At 41.2% G+C, this 18,139-nt stretch overlaps 2 protein-coding genes and 1 long non-coding RNA gene across 6 annotated transcripts; 2 read left to right on the top strand and 1 right to left on the bottom strand.

The window, feature by feature from the left end:
* The first annotated feature begins 6 nt into the window (after positions 1-6).
* Positions 7-7,152, top strand: LOC103387208 (cone cGMP-specific 3',5'-cyclic phosphodiesterase subunit alpha'-like). Of its 3 annotated transcripts, XM_008321745.3 has the most exons (22): positions 7-1,390; positions 1,618-1,770; positions 2,067-2,156; positions 2,265-2,405; positions 2,494-2,568; positions 2,670-2,734; positions 2,834-2,900; positions 2,988-3,035; positions 3,130-3,279; positions 3,387-3,530; positions 3,629-3,694; positions 3,785-3,931; positions 4,090-4,197; positions 4,287-4,396; positions 4,602-4,689; positions 4,781-4,881; positions 4,972-5,079; positions 5,175-5,238; positions 5,339-5,413; positions 5,488-5,571; positions 5,679-5,829; positions 5,937-7,150. In XM_008321745.3, the coding sequence occupies exons 1-22, from the start codon at positions 923-925 to the stop codon at positions 5,972-5,974; spliced, it is 2,541 nt and encodes an 846-aa protein (XP_008319967.1). In that variant the 5' UTR covers positions 7-922; the 3' UTR covers positions 5,975-7,150. The 3 variants fall into 3 exon arrangements, with proteins under 3 accessions (XP_008319967.1, XP_024916912.1, XP_024916911.1); XM_025061144.1 differs by having other exon boundaries at positions 3,629-3,931; positions 5,940-7,152; XM_025061143.1 differs by having other exon boundaries at positions 3,629-3,931; positions 5,937-7,151.
* Positions 1,781-17,668, bottom strand: LOC107989354 (uncharacterized). 2 transcript variants are annotated; one of them, XR_001760892.2, is made up of 4 exons: positions 17,408-17,668; positions 12,910-12,985; positions 5,670-5,807; positions 1,781-2,017 (listed from the first exon to the last, which is right to left on the bottom strand). It is a non-coding gene; the product is annotated as an uncharacterized LOC107989354 (long non-coding RNA). The 2 variants fall into 2 exon arrangements; XR_003051387.1 differs by lacking the exon at positions 17,408-17,668 and adding an exon at positions 17,189-17,343.
* On the top strand, positions 9,578-17,003 carry LOC103387209 (leucine-rich glioma-inactivated protein 1-like). The gene is made up of 8 exons (XM_008321748.3): positions 9,578-11,015; positions 11,110-11,181; positions 11,643-11,714; positions 11,843-11,914; positions 12,827-12,898; positions 13,610-13,779; positions 13,863-14,027; positions 14,234-17,003. Exons 1-8 carry the CDS (start codon positions 10,819-10,821, stop codon positions 15,049-15,051), a joined length of 1,638 nt encoding a protein of 545 aa, XP_008319970.1. The 5' UTR covers positions 9,578-10,818; the 3' UTR covers positions 15,052-17,003.
* Positions 17,669-18,139: the final 471 nt, after the last annotated feature.

The following is an 18,139-nucleotide window of genomic DNA, read 5'->3' as shown; positions in this document are numbered from 1 at the left end:
TGGACCACAAACAGTAGCGTGTGTTGTGTTCAGATCCAGAGAACCCACAGTATTCAAGTTAAAAACAAAACTGTGTTCTTGTTGGGTTTTTTTTATCTAGATAATATTTGTCCAAGGGAAGAAATTTTAAAAATTGCGCTGGTTAAAAATCTACTAACCTGCTGATCTCATGGGCATCATGACAAGCTAGTAAAAAAGTGAGAAGATGGAGGAGTGGCAGGGTCAGTGGTTAACACAAACATTAACCAGTTAACCTGCCAGTTAAAGTAATTAAACTTCAGGCAGTATTAGTTTACAATCTGGCATAATCCTGTCAGGAATTAAGTGGAGCTTTGGTGTCACCCAAGATGAACACAATCAGTTCTCTTTAAAGGAGGGGCTCATTAGAAATGTGATCTCTAGATGCATGTTTTTTTTTATTATTGATTTAAAAGTTTCAGTTTTCATACATGTAGTTCTTATGTACATGTTTTTAAATTAAAAAACTCATCATTAATGTCCGCCCTTTGTTGTTTTGTTGTGATATTTCTCTAAACTATTTTGCTGACAAAGTGTCATCTCACTAAGACGTCACACTGACTGAAGACTCCATAACTGCAGCTATCATCACGTGTGATGGGATTGAAAACTAAACTCTAAAATGACTGGATTTGCAGGTTAAGAAAGCTCTGGGGCTTTCTGACTCCTGCGTCACAGTCATTACTGACCCTAGGATCCCCTTACCATTAAGCCACTCACTACCGTCTGTTCCTTGGCTGAGGATTGGAACTGAGGCTTTGGTCCTGGTTAAGCAGAGAAGACTGGGAAATGTCTCAGTAGGATCTCCACTGCTACATCACCCAAGGCCACCTTCATCTTCATCTTCTGAGGACATCATCTTTGCGCTTCTACCAAAAGAACAACTCCCCCAAACCCACACACAATGGCAGACAAAGACTCTGTGGAGAAGTTTCTCGACAACAATCCTCAGATCGCCAAAGAGTACTACGACAAGAAGGTTAAGCCAGAGGTGATTACAGCGGCGTTCAACAACCAGGTTCAGGTCAAAGATCCATCCTCCTACAGGGATGTATCCACCATCCAGGAGGCCGAGTTCATATTTGAACTCATTAAAGAAATGCAGGGCAGCAACCCGATGGAGAAAGCCCTGCACAAAGTTCTCCAGAGGATTGCTCTCTTGGTGCAGGCCGATCGCTGCAGCTATTTTGGCCACAGGTCTCGCAACGGGACGCCCGAGTTGTCCACCATTCTCTTCGACGTGACACACAATTCTCCTTATGACAAAAATATAGTGAACCCCAATTCAGAGATCGTTTTCCCAACCGACATGGGAATTGTTGGATGGACGGCTCACTGCAAGAAGCCACAGAATGTTCCGGATGTGAAGAAGGTGAGCCACTGAGGTTATCATTCGATTTCCAAAGCCCATTAAGTTGACATTACCACAATTTTGTGGATAGCGTAATTATGACATAACCATAGCGAGATGTCTGTTGTTGTCATGCATTAGCAGTCTGGTTAAGCTATTGTCCAAACTGCACCGCAATTTATTTGTTCTTCACTTTCTAGACTTCAGGTTTTTCTCTAATGTCTGTATTGTTTTCATTTTTTTTACAGGACTCCCATTTCAGTGATTTTGTGGATAAACAGACCAAATACACCACAAAGTGCATGCTCACTGCTCCCATCATGAATGGAAAGGAACCACTAGGTGTCGTCATGGTGCTGAACAAACAAGGTGCTACTGAGTTCTCAAAGAGTGATCAGGAGGTGAGCATTTTTTAAATTCTGAGGTGTGGTTCGTAACAGTTCCTTCCTGACAACAACAATACAGCTATTTAAGTCCATTCGCTTCCTGTCACTGACCTGCATATTTACAAGCTGGACTTCGACCTCTGGGTCACTGTTATGAAAGATGAACATAAATCCCATTAGAGAGTTGGAGCTCAGACATGGTCATCCATCGTTTCCCACGTCGTCCAAATGACATATTTGACTCAGGAAGTCCAAGTCTGATCTGAAAAAAAAAAAATGTGATCGAAGAATCTTTTTTTTTATCTTTGCAGCTCTTCAGCAAATATATGAATTTTGCCACCGTGATTATTCTCCATGGTTTCAATGCATACATGTGGGATGTGGAGTCCAGGAGGAGCCAGGTGATGTGACATGACAACAAAACCATTACTGTAAAAAACAAATGAAATTCAAATATACTCTTAATGTTCTACTTTTTCTCTGGCTCACTCTCTTTTGTCTCTGCTCAGGTGCTGCTGTGGTCAGCCAGCAAAGTCTTTGAAGAGTTAACAGACATTGAGAGGCAGTTTCACAAAGCGCTGTACACAGTCAGGACATACATCAAGTGTGAGAGATACTCTGTAGGACTCCTGGACATGACCAAAGACAAGGTGAGCTGAAACACCAGTCAGAAGATAACAGTTATGTTTACAACAGTGTGTAGTTTGTTGTAAACGTGTTTGTTTTACTTTGTGCAAGGAATTCTTTGATGAGTGGCCGATCAAACTGGGAGAACAAGAGCCATACAAGGGTCCCAAGACACCTGACGGCCGGGTGAGTATATATATATACTGTATATATACTGTATATATACTGTATATTTTTATATATATATATAAATAAATAACATCTTACATTATTACCATAACATTTAGGAAATCAGCTTCTATAAGATCATTGACTACTTGCTGGAGGACAAAGAGGAGATTAAAGTTATTCCGTAAGTGCAGCACTAGACCCTTTGTTTTTATTATCGCCTCTATGTTATGTTTAGTTTGAATTTGTACCTAAATTAATGACTTTTGTTTTAATCCCACAGCGGTCCTCCTGCTGACCACTGGGCTTTGGTCAGTGGACTTCCATCTTATGTGGCTGAGAATGGATTTGTAAGTTCCTTCCTCGTCAATTTTTTGACCAAATAAAATGTGCAAAATTGTTTCCCCCCTTATTTTGGAAACGTTTTGTTGTTTTAGATCTGCAACATGATGAACGCTGGAGCAGACGAGTACTTTGCATTTCAGGTAAGGGAACTTGAACCTCAGATAAACACCGCAGCTCAGCCTCCTTATGTTTCCCTCCATCCCTTTTTGAATCCTTGCTGGTTTTGTTCGATAGAGAGGACCCGTGGACGAGACTGGATGGACGATCAAGAATGTCCTCTCTCTCCCCATCGTCAACAAAAAGGAAGAAATTGTTGGCGTGGCGACATTTTTTAACAGAAACGACGGAAAACCATTCGATGAAAATGACGAACAGATAACAGAAGTGAGTCAAAGTGTCAGGACGAATCACAGCACAGTGAAATAGTTTTATTCTAATTGACTCGTTTGATTTACTTTGACATGCGTGTACCTCCGTGTTCATGTCACTAGGCTCTGACCCAGTTTCTGGGCTGGTCCACTCTGAACAGTGACACATACGACAAACTAAACAGAACAGAGTGGAGTAAGGAGGTGTCCCAGGAAATGCTCATGTACCAGACAAAGGCCACACTGAGTGATGTGCAGACCATCCTGGTAAACTGTCCCCACAGACCACCACTAAAAAAACCCATTCCCAGCAGACTGAGGAACATCAGTAGATCACATGTCCTCTTCACAATGCTTTTCTGCAGAACACTGAGGAGAAGTTCGGCTCTGCTCCAGAAGACTGTGACCAGAAGGAGATGTACAAACTTCTGGTAGGTGCCGTGACATTTGAGCTGGAAAACAACAAGTTGTTTGTTTGCGATGCAACGCAAACTGTTTACACAGTGCGTCCTTTCATGCAGAGAGCCAACATCCCTGAAGCTAAAAATGTGGAGCTGCTGGAGTTCCGCTTCAGTGACTTCCCCCTGTCAGAGTTCGATCTCATCAAGTGTGGAATCCGCTGCTTCTTTGAGCTCGGCGTTGTCGAGAAGTTCAAAGTCCCCGCTGAGGTACAGTTTTCAGTCATGATAATGACAAGTGAACAACGTCTGGAAGAAGGCCACAGACGTGTTTAAACTGTTCTGAGACCTCCAACTTGTGATGATTTTGTCCAAAAATATTTTTAAATAATAACAACTCAATCTGTTTCATGACTTTTCTCGTACAGACTCTGACACGCTGGATGTACACTGTGCGTAAAGGATACCGTGACATCACGTACCACAACTGGAGGCATGGCTTCAATGTCGGACAAACCATGTTCACTCTGCTGCTGGTGAGTGCCCCCTGTGGTCCTACCACTGTCGTTTCACTCGTTTCCACTGCTCTCGGCATAAAACACTGTTGTCTTCTGTCGTTTCACAGACGGGGAAAATTAAGAAATATTACTCGGACCTCGAGGCCTTCGCCATGGTCGCTGCTGGATTCTGTCATGACATTGACCACCGGGGAACCAACAACTTGTACCAGACAAAGTGAGTCGGCTGTGGGTTCTCTCTCTAATATAATTTGTTATTTTCACACTGACAGCCGCTAGAGGGCACTGGTGCAAATTATACTCCGTAGCGACTTATATATGTTTTTTCTTCTTCATTATTCATTTTTTACAGTACAGAAAATACAGTACATCAAAATTCCAAAATTCAACCTTTTGTTTTTTTCCGTGCTGATACTTCGTAGGAGTGCTTCCCCACTGGCAAAACTGCACAGCAGCTCAGTTATGGAGCGCCACCACCTGGAGTACAGCAAGACTCTGATGGAAGATGAGGTCGGTATTTCAGTTTGAATCTCCAGCATTGGTTTAGTTAAGAAAAAAAAACCCAAAAACATCTAATGTTGTTTTTACACTTTTCTCACAGAACCTGAACATTTTCCAAAACCTTCAAAAGCGCCAGTTTGAAACTGTGCAGCATCTGTTTGAGGTTTGCATCATCGCCACCGATCTGGCGCTCTACTTCAAGTAAGTCAGTTAGCTACCACACCTGAGCCTTTGATTATCTAAAAAAGTATTTCTGTAATTATTTGATTTTGGAATTGTTTGGAATTTCAGGAAGAGGACGATGTTTCAGAAAATTGTGGACTCTGTGGAGACGATCACGGAGGAGAAACAGAAAGTTGACTTCATCTCTAACAATCCCACGAGAAAAGAGATAATCATGTAAACACATCACGTTTACTGTTTTGACTCATCATGTTTACGAAGTGAAACTCAGCCACAAATATGATGTGTCTTTGTTTTTTTCATTTCTCCAGGGCCATGATGATGACAGCTTGTGACCTGTCAGCCATTACAAAGCCATGGGAGGTTCAGAGCAAAGTGAGTTTCCTTCATCATCTCTGTGACCTGGTTGGAAAAAAGCATATTTTGAAAACCTGGTTTCGGTTTCCTATTTTTTTTTTTTTTTGCCTTGGTTTAGGTTGCTCTGATGGTGGCAGCAGAGTTTTGGGAGCAGGGAGATCTTGAGAGGACTGTTCTTGATCAGCAGCCAATTGTAATAAAACCTTTCTAATTTTCTCATCATTAAGTATGGTGATAAGAATAAAATTAAAATATTTTCTCTCTCAGCCCATGATGGACCGAAACCACGCTGAAGAGCTTCCCAAAATGCAGTGCGGTTTCATTGATTTTGTCTGCTCCTTTGTCTACAAGGTGCCAACATAGTCGCTCCAAATTACATTTCTGTCAACACTTTCCCAGACACTGACGTTCAGCCTCTTCACTTTGAAGTGTTTTTGTCTACCACTCACCCTCTTTAGGAGTTTTCACGTTTCCACACGGAGATCAAGCCGATGTTTGACGGTCTGAATAACAACAGGGGAGAGTGGAAGGCACTGGCTGACGTCCACGAAGCCAAGATGAAGGCCATAGAAGATGAGAAGAAGAGGCTGGAGGGAGGAAATGAACCAGGTGAGCTTCAAATGTATAGTTGTTCTGAATTTATATCATCATCATCATCATCATCATCATCATGAATATTCACGTCTCATCTTTAATTGTGCGTGGTTCTTTCACAGCAGAGGGCGGAAAATCAAAGACCTGCGTGATCTCGTAGACCTCCACGACAAAGGGACACAAGACGTTTGTCTGCATGTATCTAATGTAATGTGTATGCAAACTTATGTACGCAACACATCCTCTAAAAGTCATTATTTTTATATTGTAAAATATATAGTTTGCATGTCACAATGTACAAGTATAAATACACACACATACACATTTACACATCTGATTAATGACATAAATAATGACACATATACATATACTGTATGCATGTGTCTATATGTGTGTATATAAATATATATACATATATATAAACATAAGGGTCATGTATTTGTCTTATCTTTCTCCTGGTTAAATACTGTATCTTATCGTTTTTGCTGTGATTAATAAAGAATGAATTTAAAGTATGCATATTTAGCTGCCATTCTTTATCTTAGGGCGGATAGATAATATATTTTTATGAGTAGAGTGTAGCCTTTAATCAGCAGACACACACCTATTTCTTTTTTATTGTGAAATGTTTGAAAAGATATTTCAAACATATTCCCTGCACAACTGGGTGTGAGACATAAGACGATTTGACAGAATTGGATTCAGTCATAAGCCACTGAGCTTTGCTTTCCTTTTTTAAGTTGCCTGCTTACATAAAGTAAAAGTAGTGATAATAAGTCAGCAGGTCCAGGGAACATGTGGTCGGAGCCATAGTAAACACACTGTGAGCAGGAAATGACTTTGTTTGAACGTTAAACTAAATATTCACTGGGATTATGTCGTTGTTTTGTGTTTCCACCGTCCTGTCTGACAGATATTTTTGTAAACAGAGCCTGCAGTGTGGGGCACTTTAGCGGGGCAATAATGGACTGTAAACACCACGAGGTACCGCAGAGAAACATCTCCACAGTCTTGTGGAGCCGAGATTTAAAATGCTTGACAGTGAAATGCGCAGTAGCATCGAGTGTAACGTTTGAAAAAGTACGATTAAAGTTCATTTTCAAATCACGTCTGCTCTTGGAATTCAACTTTTGCCTCATTTTCTTAGTTTGGAGTTTCTAATAGGAGGGTGTTAGAAATGATCACCTTGAAGGTCAGCTAAAGAGGGTCAGGTGACCAAGGATGACCTTTCAATCACCTGTTAATGGGATTATAAATGACCTCTGTCACAGGTGCAGCTTTAAACCGTTGTCAGGTGAATGAATATGAATCAAAGCCTTGTCACCCATGGTGATGTGAGGTGGACCGTCAGCTGACTTCTCATCAAGTGCTCTATGTTGACCTTTGACCTCTGAGCATGTATGTTTTTCAGGTGTTAAACAGCTGTGTTGTGTGGTGCGTCATGAGGGAATATCCCATGAAGGTAAAGCTCTTACAGTCTCCCTGCTGCTAATGCACAAACTATTACTGTGCATTACTGTCAGACTTAATGTTCAGAGCTGGTGCTCTACAACTTCTGTCTTTTAATAGACAAAAAAATGGTAGTACTACAGAGTTACATACTTAAAACAAACATTCTTATGCACTGATCACAGTCATCTGACTCTGTGTGGTCCTTTACCCATCATCCCTCTCTGCCCACAGATGAGTCATACAGCAACTAAAGAGCATCTTGGTTTTGAAACTCTGCAGACGCGTCATAAGATGTTAAGCCAGCTTTGTGCACCGAGAGTCGCATCACTCTAAAGGTTACGTTTATTTACAGGTCACAATACACAGGAGCCAGGTTTGTTTTGTTTTGTTTTCTAATAATGCGTCACCACTGAGATAATCATGCTGATTCCTGATTGACCATTGATGAATATGGGAGCCAGGTTTGTTTTGTTTTGATAATTCCAATTGAATCATTAAATAATTGTCACAAATACAAGTCTAGAACACTGAAAATCCTCACCAACAGCAGGACATTTATAATTGTAAATCAATAACTTTTACAGCATTTCAGAGCAAACATCACTGTAAAACTCAGCAAAAGTTAAGTTTTTGTAATTTGTGTAGAATGAAACAGTGCAGTAAATTAAAAAAAACACTCTGAATTGCCTGGAAAGTTTAAAAAAAAAAATCTTAATTTCATGTCAGAACACCCAGGGCTATCTTTTGGTTGTACAGTATCACCTTTGTTGCAAAGTTAAATTAAATATCCAAATACAGGATTTTGACATGTTTCATTCCTCAGAGGAGATGCAAAATAGTAATAAATAATTATAACAGATTATTTTTTTGCTTTTTAAACAAACGTTTAAACATTTTATCATAACAAACATAACAAGCCTCAGCTCCTCATCTCCCTCTAGTGGACTGTTCAGACCACTTGACAGGGACTTTCTGCACATACCATACCAAAAAGTATGTTTCCTTAGTCTGAATTTCGTAGAGGTAGGATACTCTAACGCAACAACAACAACAACAACATAACACAAACTAAAATTCCCTTTTTAAAACGTTTATATTGATTATTTGGAAATGCAGCGAGGTCCCAGAGTATCAATGTGGCCGAATAGTTTCTGGAGTACAGTGTGTGTACTATTCTACTGATGAATGATGGCATTTATGAAGCACAGACACTTCTTCGACTTCTCACAGCGCAACAATAAAATCCAGTGTTCTGCCTTTATTTAGAGAGTGGTAAAACGGAGCGTTTGTACTTTCTTTTCCGTCCAAAATCTGCATATCACATTTCTCCTCTCATGGTAAACAAGCTTCTGTGGTTTCTCTCTCACACATCTCCTTCCTCTCACACTTTCAACCTGTGTCTCTTACTGCCTTGATTTTAAAAACATGGGGAAAATTATATGAACGTTGCCCCGTATACAACAGTACAGTGGAGTAATCCTCCGTTTAACGGTGTCCTGCACATGTTTCTTCCCAGAAGAGCTGTGACGCACACAGGCCTGCCAGGCACAGAGAGCAAACATATCAATCTGACAAGTCTGCAGGGTTCTGGGGAATTAGACTGTAAAGAAGACACGGCCGTAGAAGAAGGAAGACCTTGTAGGGCTCCTGGAGGAGCCGGCCGCGCCGTCTTGCAAAAGACAAGAGAACGGTGGAATAAAAGTGTTTTGAAGATGTCCAAACTTTGACCTTGGTTTAATGATCTGAAGTGATTAGAGAGAAGAGTACTCCCACAGTAATAGTATGTACTACACAAAAGTATTTGGGCAAAGAAGTGGGGCTAGAGTCGTGCAGCTGCAGGACTCCTACCTGCCACTAGAGGGCTCGGGGTTGGACTAGTGCTGTGGCCACAGGTGATGAAGGGACGAGCTGAATGTGATACTTTCAGCCCCCTGTACAGTATATTAACAATTAATGAATTATTAAAAAGTAATCATTTCAATCCCAATTTAATTTACTTTAGTTGTTAGTGTGACAATATTACATTCTCATCAACTATCATCAGGTGAACAACTTTATAAAATGGTTTATAAATCTGTATCTAACAAAAGCTGAGAAATGATGTATAAAATGGTTTATAAATCTGTATCTAGCGAAAGCTGAGAGATGATGAAAAAAAAACCAAACAAATAGATAAATTAAAAAATATAAAATAATCAAAAATATTACACTATTTTAGGTGAAAATACTGGTGAAAATTTTAAAGTGAATTTTTCAAATACTAATCTACTAGTAGTAATTTTTCAAATTTATATTTATTTGAATTTTCTAAAGCTAGATGATAAATAAAAAAAATAATGTTCAATGCCTGGATGATAAACAAACCAGATCTGATATTTTCATGGATGATCAGAGTTTTCCTGTTGGACCAGCAGGAAGTCTGAAGATTTTAATTTGTTCCCCTACGTGTTTGGACAAGAACACTGAGGTGAGACACTCAACAGACACGACAGGTAGAACTTCAACACCACAGGCTGCCAAATCATACAGGGTGTAGAGCGAGAGGAACTGAAGTCAGAGGAGATGGAAGACGTTCGTCTCCGCTGTGGTTTCATTCTGAGAATGATGTCATGGAGAAATCAGGACAGGTCCAAGGAGACCTGATTAAACTGCTCTCTCTCTCTCTCTCTGTGTGTGTGTGTGTGTGTGTGTGAGTGAGAGAGAGGAGGGTAAATGGGGGAAGGGTTTCAATGTGACCGAGGCAGAGCAGATGTCAGGATGACAGAGGGCTTCCCCACACACCCCTCCACCATGGGACAGGAACGTGCTGCATCCTCCAGTTGCCATGGGAACCGGAAACAAACCAGGAAATGCAGCCAAAACCACTGAGGCTGGAACTGGGCGGCCAGCACTGCAGTCATTTATGTCCATCGGTATATATCAATATAACATGAGACACTGCTCTGGAGTGGTCAGCTCAGTCAGCTGCATCACGGCTGGACTTCACCTTGTTTTCCAGCTGATTCACGAATAATATATATATACATATTTATATTTTTAATTACGCAGTTGTGTGGCCTGTTGGGCGGGATCCTCCAGAAGCCCCAGCTGGGGGAAAGTGCAGCGTTCGTTGAACACAGGCCTCCCTTCAATGGGCGTGGTTTTTGGATGAAGATGCTCCGTCTGCTCCCGCTGGGACACCCACCTGCCCGCAGAGCCCGTCTGTCACGGCGCCACTTTCTCCTTTTCATTCGCCTCTGCCTCCATAACGATCATTTGAAAATTTCAGGAACATTTCAGGCACAGAGTTCTGGCGCAGAACACGCAGCAGCTTCACGTCGTGGTTGGAAATTGACGGAGATAAACAAGAGGTGGCAGCGCCTCGTTTGACCAACAGGGAGCAGCAAACGCAGCAGCAGCAGCAGCAGTCACACCAAAACGAAAAGCAACAACCACTCTTCCAGCAGCAGCAGCAGCGGCGGCAGCAGCAGCAGCAGCAGCAGCGGGGGAACCAGAGCGCAGAGCCCGGCTCCTGTGTTGGGCTGTTCGCCGTGTCCACATCGGTTCGCAGGAATGGAACATTCAGGCAGGATGCGCAGCAGATCGCCCTGGCTCACTTTGCTGCTGCTGGCCTGTGTGGTTCTGCTGGGGGAGAGCAGGAAAGCCAAGCCGCCGCGCTGTCCCTCCTCCTGTATATGCACCAAAGATAACGCGCTGTGCGAGAGAACAGGGCTCATCCCTCGCAGCTTCCCCTCGGATGTCATATCACTGTGAGTCACATTCCGCTCTGCACACAGATGCATGTTTTTTTGACTGCACGTCCAAACATGGAGTTTATTTTCTGTCTTCTTTCTTTTTTTACAGATCCTTTGTCAAGTCTGAATTCACTGAAATCCCCAAAGAGAGCTTCATCCACACTCCTGCTCTGCACCTCCTGTGAGAATCTCTCCTTTACTGGCGTTTCAGTCTATATTGCATGCTGTCATTCCTCATTTGGCTCATCAACGCCATTTTTAATGTTCCAGAAGATGTCTCCCATTAATAATGCCCACAGAATGGTATTTTACAGAAAAAAGCGTTGTTGATCCATGTCCTCTCCTGGTACGATTATAAATCTGTAAACATGATCAGAATGATCATCCCTTTTTTTTCTGGGGAATCCCTTCTTTGGATGAGGGAATCCCCCCCGTCTTCCATGTCATATGGGGGGGAAACGGACTGAGTCACCGTGTCCTTTAGAACCCACACAAACAGCAGAAATACTGGAGGAACAATCGTGTATTTGGTTAATCTCACCTACAAAAACAAGGCTGTGCGGCTGTGGGACGGCAGCCTGTGATCACCTCATTTGTAACTCACTGTGATTAAGCTGTAACTGAGGCTCTCTGTCTGCACAGCCTCTTCACAGCCAACAACCTGGAATCAATAAACGAAGACGCTTTCCTTGGGCTTCCTCATCTGGAATATCTGTGAGTACTGCACATACATTCATAAAGTTCTGTCTATCTATCTATCTACAGTACTTCATACAGTTCCTGTACTACAGACCACATTCTTCACCTATTCCTTACATTCCTCACATGTCGTCCACCCACAGGTTCATAGAGAACAACCAAATCAAGTCCATATCACCCAACGCCTTCCGCGGTCTGAAAACCCTGATACATCTGTGAGTATGTTACCAAACTGCCAAAGTAAATGTTAAAGGTACATTTTCACTGTTATCACCTTGGAGAAGAGATCGTTCACCCTGTAGCCAATACGGTGAAAGAGTGGTTATTGGCCTTGCCTTACAGCAAACAGATCACAGGTTTGATTCCTTGGCGTCTGATGAACTTTCTGTATGGACTCTGCATTGGTTTTCTAAGGTTGTGAATAGTGTGAATGGTCTACATACATGTGGTCCAGCACTGCAGTGGTAAACTGTCCAGGGTGTATCTGCCCTCGGCCTGATGGGATTGGTACGATGGATGGATGAACGTTCCCCTACTGTTTACTCAAATAAATACTTAAACTCCCCAGCAGGGGCTGCTGTATTTACAGTTAAAACAGCCAATCAAACTTAATTGGTAAAACAAAATATGACGGTTTTCTTTGTGTCACATTTTCACATCTGCCCAACGAGGAAGGAGCTTTGACATCATGAGACTCATGATGATTTGTCAGTTGATGGGTTGAACCGCCCTAATAGAAAACACACTTCTCTCACAGTTCTCTCATCACATTTCTCTGATTTTGTTGCTGAGAAAACCATAAAGTCACTGAGGAGGTAGGTCTAAAAATAGTTTAATGGTCCTTTTTTTGATCTTAAAATCAGCAGTGTTCCTGCCTTCACTCTCCTGGGTGGTGATGCAGTACTGCATGTGCCCAGGCCCCTCAACACATAATCATATTTTCCACTGCGAAAAAAAACAAACACGAGAAACAACATCCACTATTAAATTTCACGAGCGCAGTGTTTTTTTTTTTTTTTTGTCTTGTAAATGAACACATAAAAATAAAAGTAGAGTATGTGTACTGCTGCAGTATTTTTTATTTAAACCCCCCCCCCCCCCCCCCCCCCTCCCTCTTTGTCATACAGGAGTCTGGCCTACAACAACCTGGAGACCCTGCCCAAAGATCTGTTCAAAGGTCTTGAGGCCTTGACCAAAATGTAAGTCTTACCTTAAATGTGATTTCTTCTGGAAACAAAATTGTTTCTGCACACCTCTGTGCCTGGTGCACATGTTTGTTCTCCTGCCTTAAATGAAAGAGAAACAAAGTTCAGTCAGATTTCTGTTACTTTTTCTTTTTGTTTTTCCTATGATTGCTGTTCACACAAATGTCTTTGTGTTTTTCTAAAAGCTAATCTGTGAAAGTTAACTGAAAATCACATTTATAGGGAATTGTTCTATACTCAGGCTCTGTAATAACACAGGGCTGCATTTCAGTAAAGGATCATAAGTGAATCATTTAGTGAATTCATATCGATAGCTGTGTTTGCCTAACATTAATAGATTTTTTTTATGCAGGGTTTTATGAGTCATACTAGAAAAATGATTGGATGGAAAATTAAAAAAGACGTCCAAAGACACACTGTACTCCATCATGGACAATGAGTTTTCTCCACCAGCTCAAGGCTATAAATAGAAACCTGAATCATTATTCCACTTCAGTAGGGCCTTGAAAAATGTGTGGGTGCTTTTAACAACATTAAAATTACATGCGGCGGTGAAGGAGCCTTTCAGCTGCTGGAGGTGGTCGAAGCTTTGGGTTTCAGGATGATGGTACAAGGGTCAGAGAGTGAAGTCGTGGTGGTCAGACGTCCAGGAGTGTAAAAGCCCAGAGGTTTCAGAGGTTATTGTTGTGGGTTTTCTCCCATCAGAGACTTGAGGGGAAACCAGTTCACCTGTGACTGCAAACTCAAGTGGTTGGTGGAGTGGATCTCCAGCACCAACGCCACCGTAGACCAGATCTACTGTAAAGGCCCGGCCTCACAGCTGGACAAGAGGATCAACGATCTGGTGCCACAGTCCTTCGACTGCATCACCACAGGTGAAGAAGAACAATGTCAATGCTGCTGAGGTCTTTGGGTATTTTTTAAAATATACTAAGTGTTCTGTTGTTTTCTGTACCAGAGTTTAATGCGTACCAGTCCATGAAGTTTGAGTCCATTTCGGTGGAAGCCTTTTCCTTTGAAAATGACCAGTATGTGGTGTTTGCTCAGCCCTTTATTGGAAAATGCAGTTTTCTCGAGTGGGATCATGTGGAGATGGTCTTCAGAAATTTTGATGATATTGACAGTAAGTGGAAATTATGTTTAATCTTGAAGAATGTACTGTAAGTCGCTTTTTTGGGCACAGTAGGCTTTTGTACCAGTATTTGCTACTTCTGTACCACTGAAAATGTACATGTTCAATATTTTTACACTGAGTACCTGAACCTAAATCTGCAGAGTAGAAAATCCAGGTAGTAATTTCTTCTGTTTCCTTCCTGTTTCCCTCACCAGGTACCTCCACAGTGATCTGCAAACCTCTGGTCATTGACAATCAGCTCTTCATCATCGTGGCTCAGCTGTTCGGTGGCTCACACATCTACAAGCGTGACACGTCTGCTAATAAATTCATTAAGCTTCAGGGCATCGACATTCTCAAAATCCGAAAACCAAATGACGTTGAGACTTTCCGCATAGATGGGGAGACTTTCTTCGTTATTGCAGACAGCTCCAAGGCCGGTTCTACCACCATCTACAAGTGGAACGGCAACGGCTTCTACTCTCACCAGTCACTCCATCCTTGGTACCGGGACACTGACGTGGAGTTCATGGAGCTCTCTTCCAAGCCTCACCTGATCCTGTCCAGCAGCTCCCAGAGGCCCGTCATCTACCAGTGGAACAAAGGCACCAAGCTGTTTGACAGACGCACCGACATCCCAGAGATGGAGGACGTCTACGCCGTCAAACATTTCCAGGTCAAATCTGACCTCTTCATCTGCCTGACGCGCTTCATCGGCGACTCCAAAGTGATGCGCTGGGACGGGGCCCTCTTCAGAGAATTGCAGACCATGCCCTCCCGTGGCTCCATGGTGTTTCAGCCCTTTGCTGTGGGCAGTTGGCAGTACGCCATTCTGGGCAGCGATTACTCCTTCACCCAGGTGTACCGCTGGGACACCAAGAAGGGCATGTTTGTTCATTTTCAGGAGCTGAACATTCAGGCACCAAGAGCCTTCTCTCCGATCTCCATAGACAACCGACAGTTCCTGCTGGCCTCCAGTTTTAAAGGGAAAACTCAGATCTTTGAGCACCTGGTCATTGATCTGAGCAACTGAGTGATTGTTGTTGTCTCTATTTTTATTTGAACATTTAAAATGTTTGTGATTCTTCAAACTTTTGCAGCCATTGGAGAGCAGAACAGAACGTACTTAGAATATCCTATTTTTTTTGTTAAATCTTCCATTGAACTCAGTGCATGTCAATGTAAAAGACACATGCATTTCAACCAAATGTGCCAGGCTGAGATGCATGTTGAATTCAGTGCATGGATCTCAAGTTAGGATTATACCCAAGATGTTGTCAGGACAAGGTATGGGACGGGATGGTTTAGACAGTGATAATATGATGGTTTTGACAGACATATTCACGTGTGGTAATTTTGTCTCAAAGCTGGATGGTCACGAGTTTTCAACTACAGCCCAAAAACATGTTAATCTGGTCTTCGTAAACCACAAATATATTAGCGATGTCCGATAATAACCTTTATGATATCAGATATGCTGATATTGTCCAAACACTTAATTTTCCCATTCCGATATAAACCGATACAGATATAGGCCTGGTAATATTTAGTATGAGATTAATTAAATGAGCTGCAGTACTGCCATCTAGTGACTTTTACTGTAATATTCAGCCGTTAATCCCCAAAACTATTTTTAGGGCACACATCATTTGGTGAAACCCAGGGATTGCATTATCAGGTTTTCGGTATCGGAGAAAAAAACGAGTAATATCGGGCCGAAAATATCGGTCGGCCGATATGATTGGACATCCCTAAAGTATATATAATTGGTTGAATTATGATGAGGTGTAATTTGAAGCTGAACACATCTGGGTCCAACAGAAGGATTTTACAGCATATCTTTATGCATGGGTCTTTTTCACTGTCTACTCTGTTTCCTTTTTTTGTTCCAATAGCACACAGATTTGGGATGAGGTTGTAAAATGGACTCCAAATTAACTAAGGAATATCCTACTAGTTGTCCGTCCAGTACTCTGTCCTTGGTCGTCAGAAGGACAGTGTTGTCTGAACAGTAGAGACAGTCTCCACAACAAAAAGCACAACAGCCTCTGTTTTTAATTACTGTCCAATCCTCACGATACCCCACCCATCTTTGCCTGTTCAGTTAAAGTGAATAGGCAAAGATGGAAATTTGCAGTGAAGGTCTAACTCAGGAGAAGACCCCCTGCTGGGTTTAGACCCAGGGCTTCATGGTGGACGACAGATTTACTACCTAATGAGCTGTTAGTAAATAATCCCAAAATAAAAGTTCACAATGATTAGCTCATTGCAATTATTTGTTGCAACACTGCATGATATAAATCGTGTATCACCTCATCCCTAGTCGAGACATCCATGCATGACCTGGGCCTGATGAAAATCTTATGATGAAATACATTTATCATCCATTAACTCAGTAAAACTATCATCTGGTGAGGATTTTTTGTTCCAACCATTTTCCATGTAGCTCAACAAAGTTTGTACATTTGTAATCTCATATATATTTATCTACAGATATTAATAGGTGAATTTAAACTTTTTATCCAACTAATACATTTGACTGAAGAAATCTGCCAAAAACAAAATGTTTACATTTTTCTGTCTTTTCACTTGTTCACTAAGATTTGTAAATTAAGCTTTTTTGTAAGACCAAGAGGGACCACAGCAATTAGATTAATTTAAAAAAAAAAAATTTGGAGAGTGATTTTAGCAATTGAGATGTGCCAGAATCTGTCCTTGTGACTTAACGTTTTTATCATTTATCAACAGTTTGTACGATGTTTTAAGTAATGTTTAAAATACTAAAATACTGTTTTTTCATAGGTGTATGGAAACGATTTTAGACACACGTAAAACTATTTTCACATGTTTAAAATGTGCACTGAAAAATATGCGGATGTTCATAATGCTTTACCCACAACTAACATTTATGCAAAATCAAATGATTGTGTCATGATTAAATTATTTACTAACATTCTGTTTAAAGTCAATAAAGGTTTACATCAACATGACGATTTCCTCTCCTTTTTTCAGCTGTTAACAGACAAATTCTGTGTCATAAAATAATTAACATGTACTACTCCTAATGCATGAAAAATGGTGCCAATGTTATTGGCTGACAGAGTCACGTGGGGCAGTGTGGCTGCTTGACAGAGAGAACCGATCGATGCGTTTAAATTATTATTACTCACTGCGGGCAAATACGCATGCATCTTGTACTCGTTTGTAAACACTCATAATGCAGAGAGGCAGGGAGGAGAAGGCAGGAGAACCCACATGTCTCTGGGACGTTCTCATTTTCCATGATTTCCATGACTGACATGTTCGCATTTACTTTCAGTTTTTTAATTCAATGAAGATAGAAAAACACAGATAAAACTATGTTATACTGGTAGCAAAAACAAACATACCTTTTATGTTCTCGGATCATTTCCAGGTCGTTTTCATCTTTGTTTTTGGCAGAATAATTGTTCTTCAGAAGCTTCTGCAGCACGTTTGTCTGTTTACAGTCAAAATACGCATTAATATTGTTTTTAAATTTTCGGTGTGTATTTGTTTTCATTGACAAGACACGTGTTGACGAGGCTCGTAAAAATTTCCATTTGCAACCTCGCGCTTCCAACATCAAGCCCCGCCCACCTCGCCACCTGACTCCACACATCTAATCCAGTTGCAGCAATCGTGCTGCGTTTAAGTGTAACAGGGAAATACGGGATAAAAGCATTGTCAAGATGTTTCTGAGCATTAAATTAATGTGACGTTACTATTCAGTTATTGACGACATACCTTTAAACGATAGAACTTCACTTACAATTATGTTTACCATAAAAATATTTATTAAAAACCTAAAAAACATGTTTTGGTGTATGAAATATTAATGTTGTAATTTAATAGATGTGTTTTGATTAAAAACAAAAGACTAACGATGATCCCACTCATCCCATTAAGTGGGATAGCAGCATTAGCTTCTGTTAGCGTAGCATATTGTATTGAATCTCTAAGTCAAATCATTTTTGTATTGCAGATTGCGGTTTTAACATTATTTTAATACGAATATTGTTACATCTTTACAGCATTGTCGAAGGTGTACAGGTGGAAATTTCCAAATTAGATTTTTGTTGTTGTTGTAATGGAAACATTTG

This window comes from Cynoglossus semilaevis, chromosome 12 (assembly GCF_000523025.1).
Source record: "Cynoglossus semilaevis isolate Cse_v1.0 chromosome 12, Cse_v1.0, whole genome shotgun sequence".
Taxonomy (NCBI): Eukaryota; Metazoa; Chordata; class Actinopteri; order Pleuronectiformes; family Cynoglossidae; genus Cynoglossus; species Cynoglossus semilaevis.
This window is presented reverse-complemented; position numbering and strand designations above follow the sequence as displayed.

Excerpts from the sequence above, each read along its gene's own strand:
- LOC103387209 (XM_008321748.3), top strand. The coding sequence starts at position 10,819 with ATGGAACATTCAGGCAGGATGCGCAGCAGATCGCCCTGGCTCACTTTG. Across the intron at positions 11,182-11,642 it reads ACTCCTGCTCTGCACCTCCT|CCTCTTCACAGCCAACAACC; the intron begins GTGAGAATCTCT and ends CTGTCTGCACAG. Across the intron at positions 11,915-12,826 it reads CTGAAAACCCTGATACATCT|GAGTCTGGCCTACAACAACC; the intron begins GTGAGTATGTTA and ends TTTGTCATACAG.
- LOC103387208 (XM_025061143.1), top strand. The coding sequence starts at position 923 with ATGGCAGACAAAGACTCTGTGGAGAAGTTTCTCGACAACAATCCTCAG. Across the intron at positions 4,198-4,286 it reads CCATGTTCACTCTGCTGCTG|ACGGGGAAAATTAAGAAATA; the intron begins GTGAGTGCCCCC and ends GTCGTTTCACAG. Across the intron at positions 4,882-4,971 it reads GATCTGGCGCTCTACTTCAA|GAAGAGGACGATGTTTCAGA; the intron begins GTAAGTCAGTTA and ends TTGGAATTTCAG.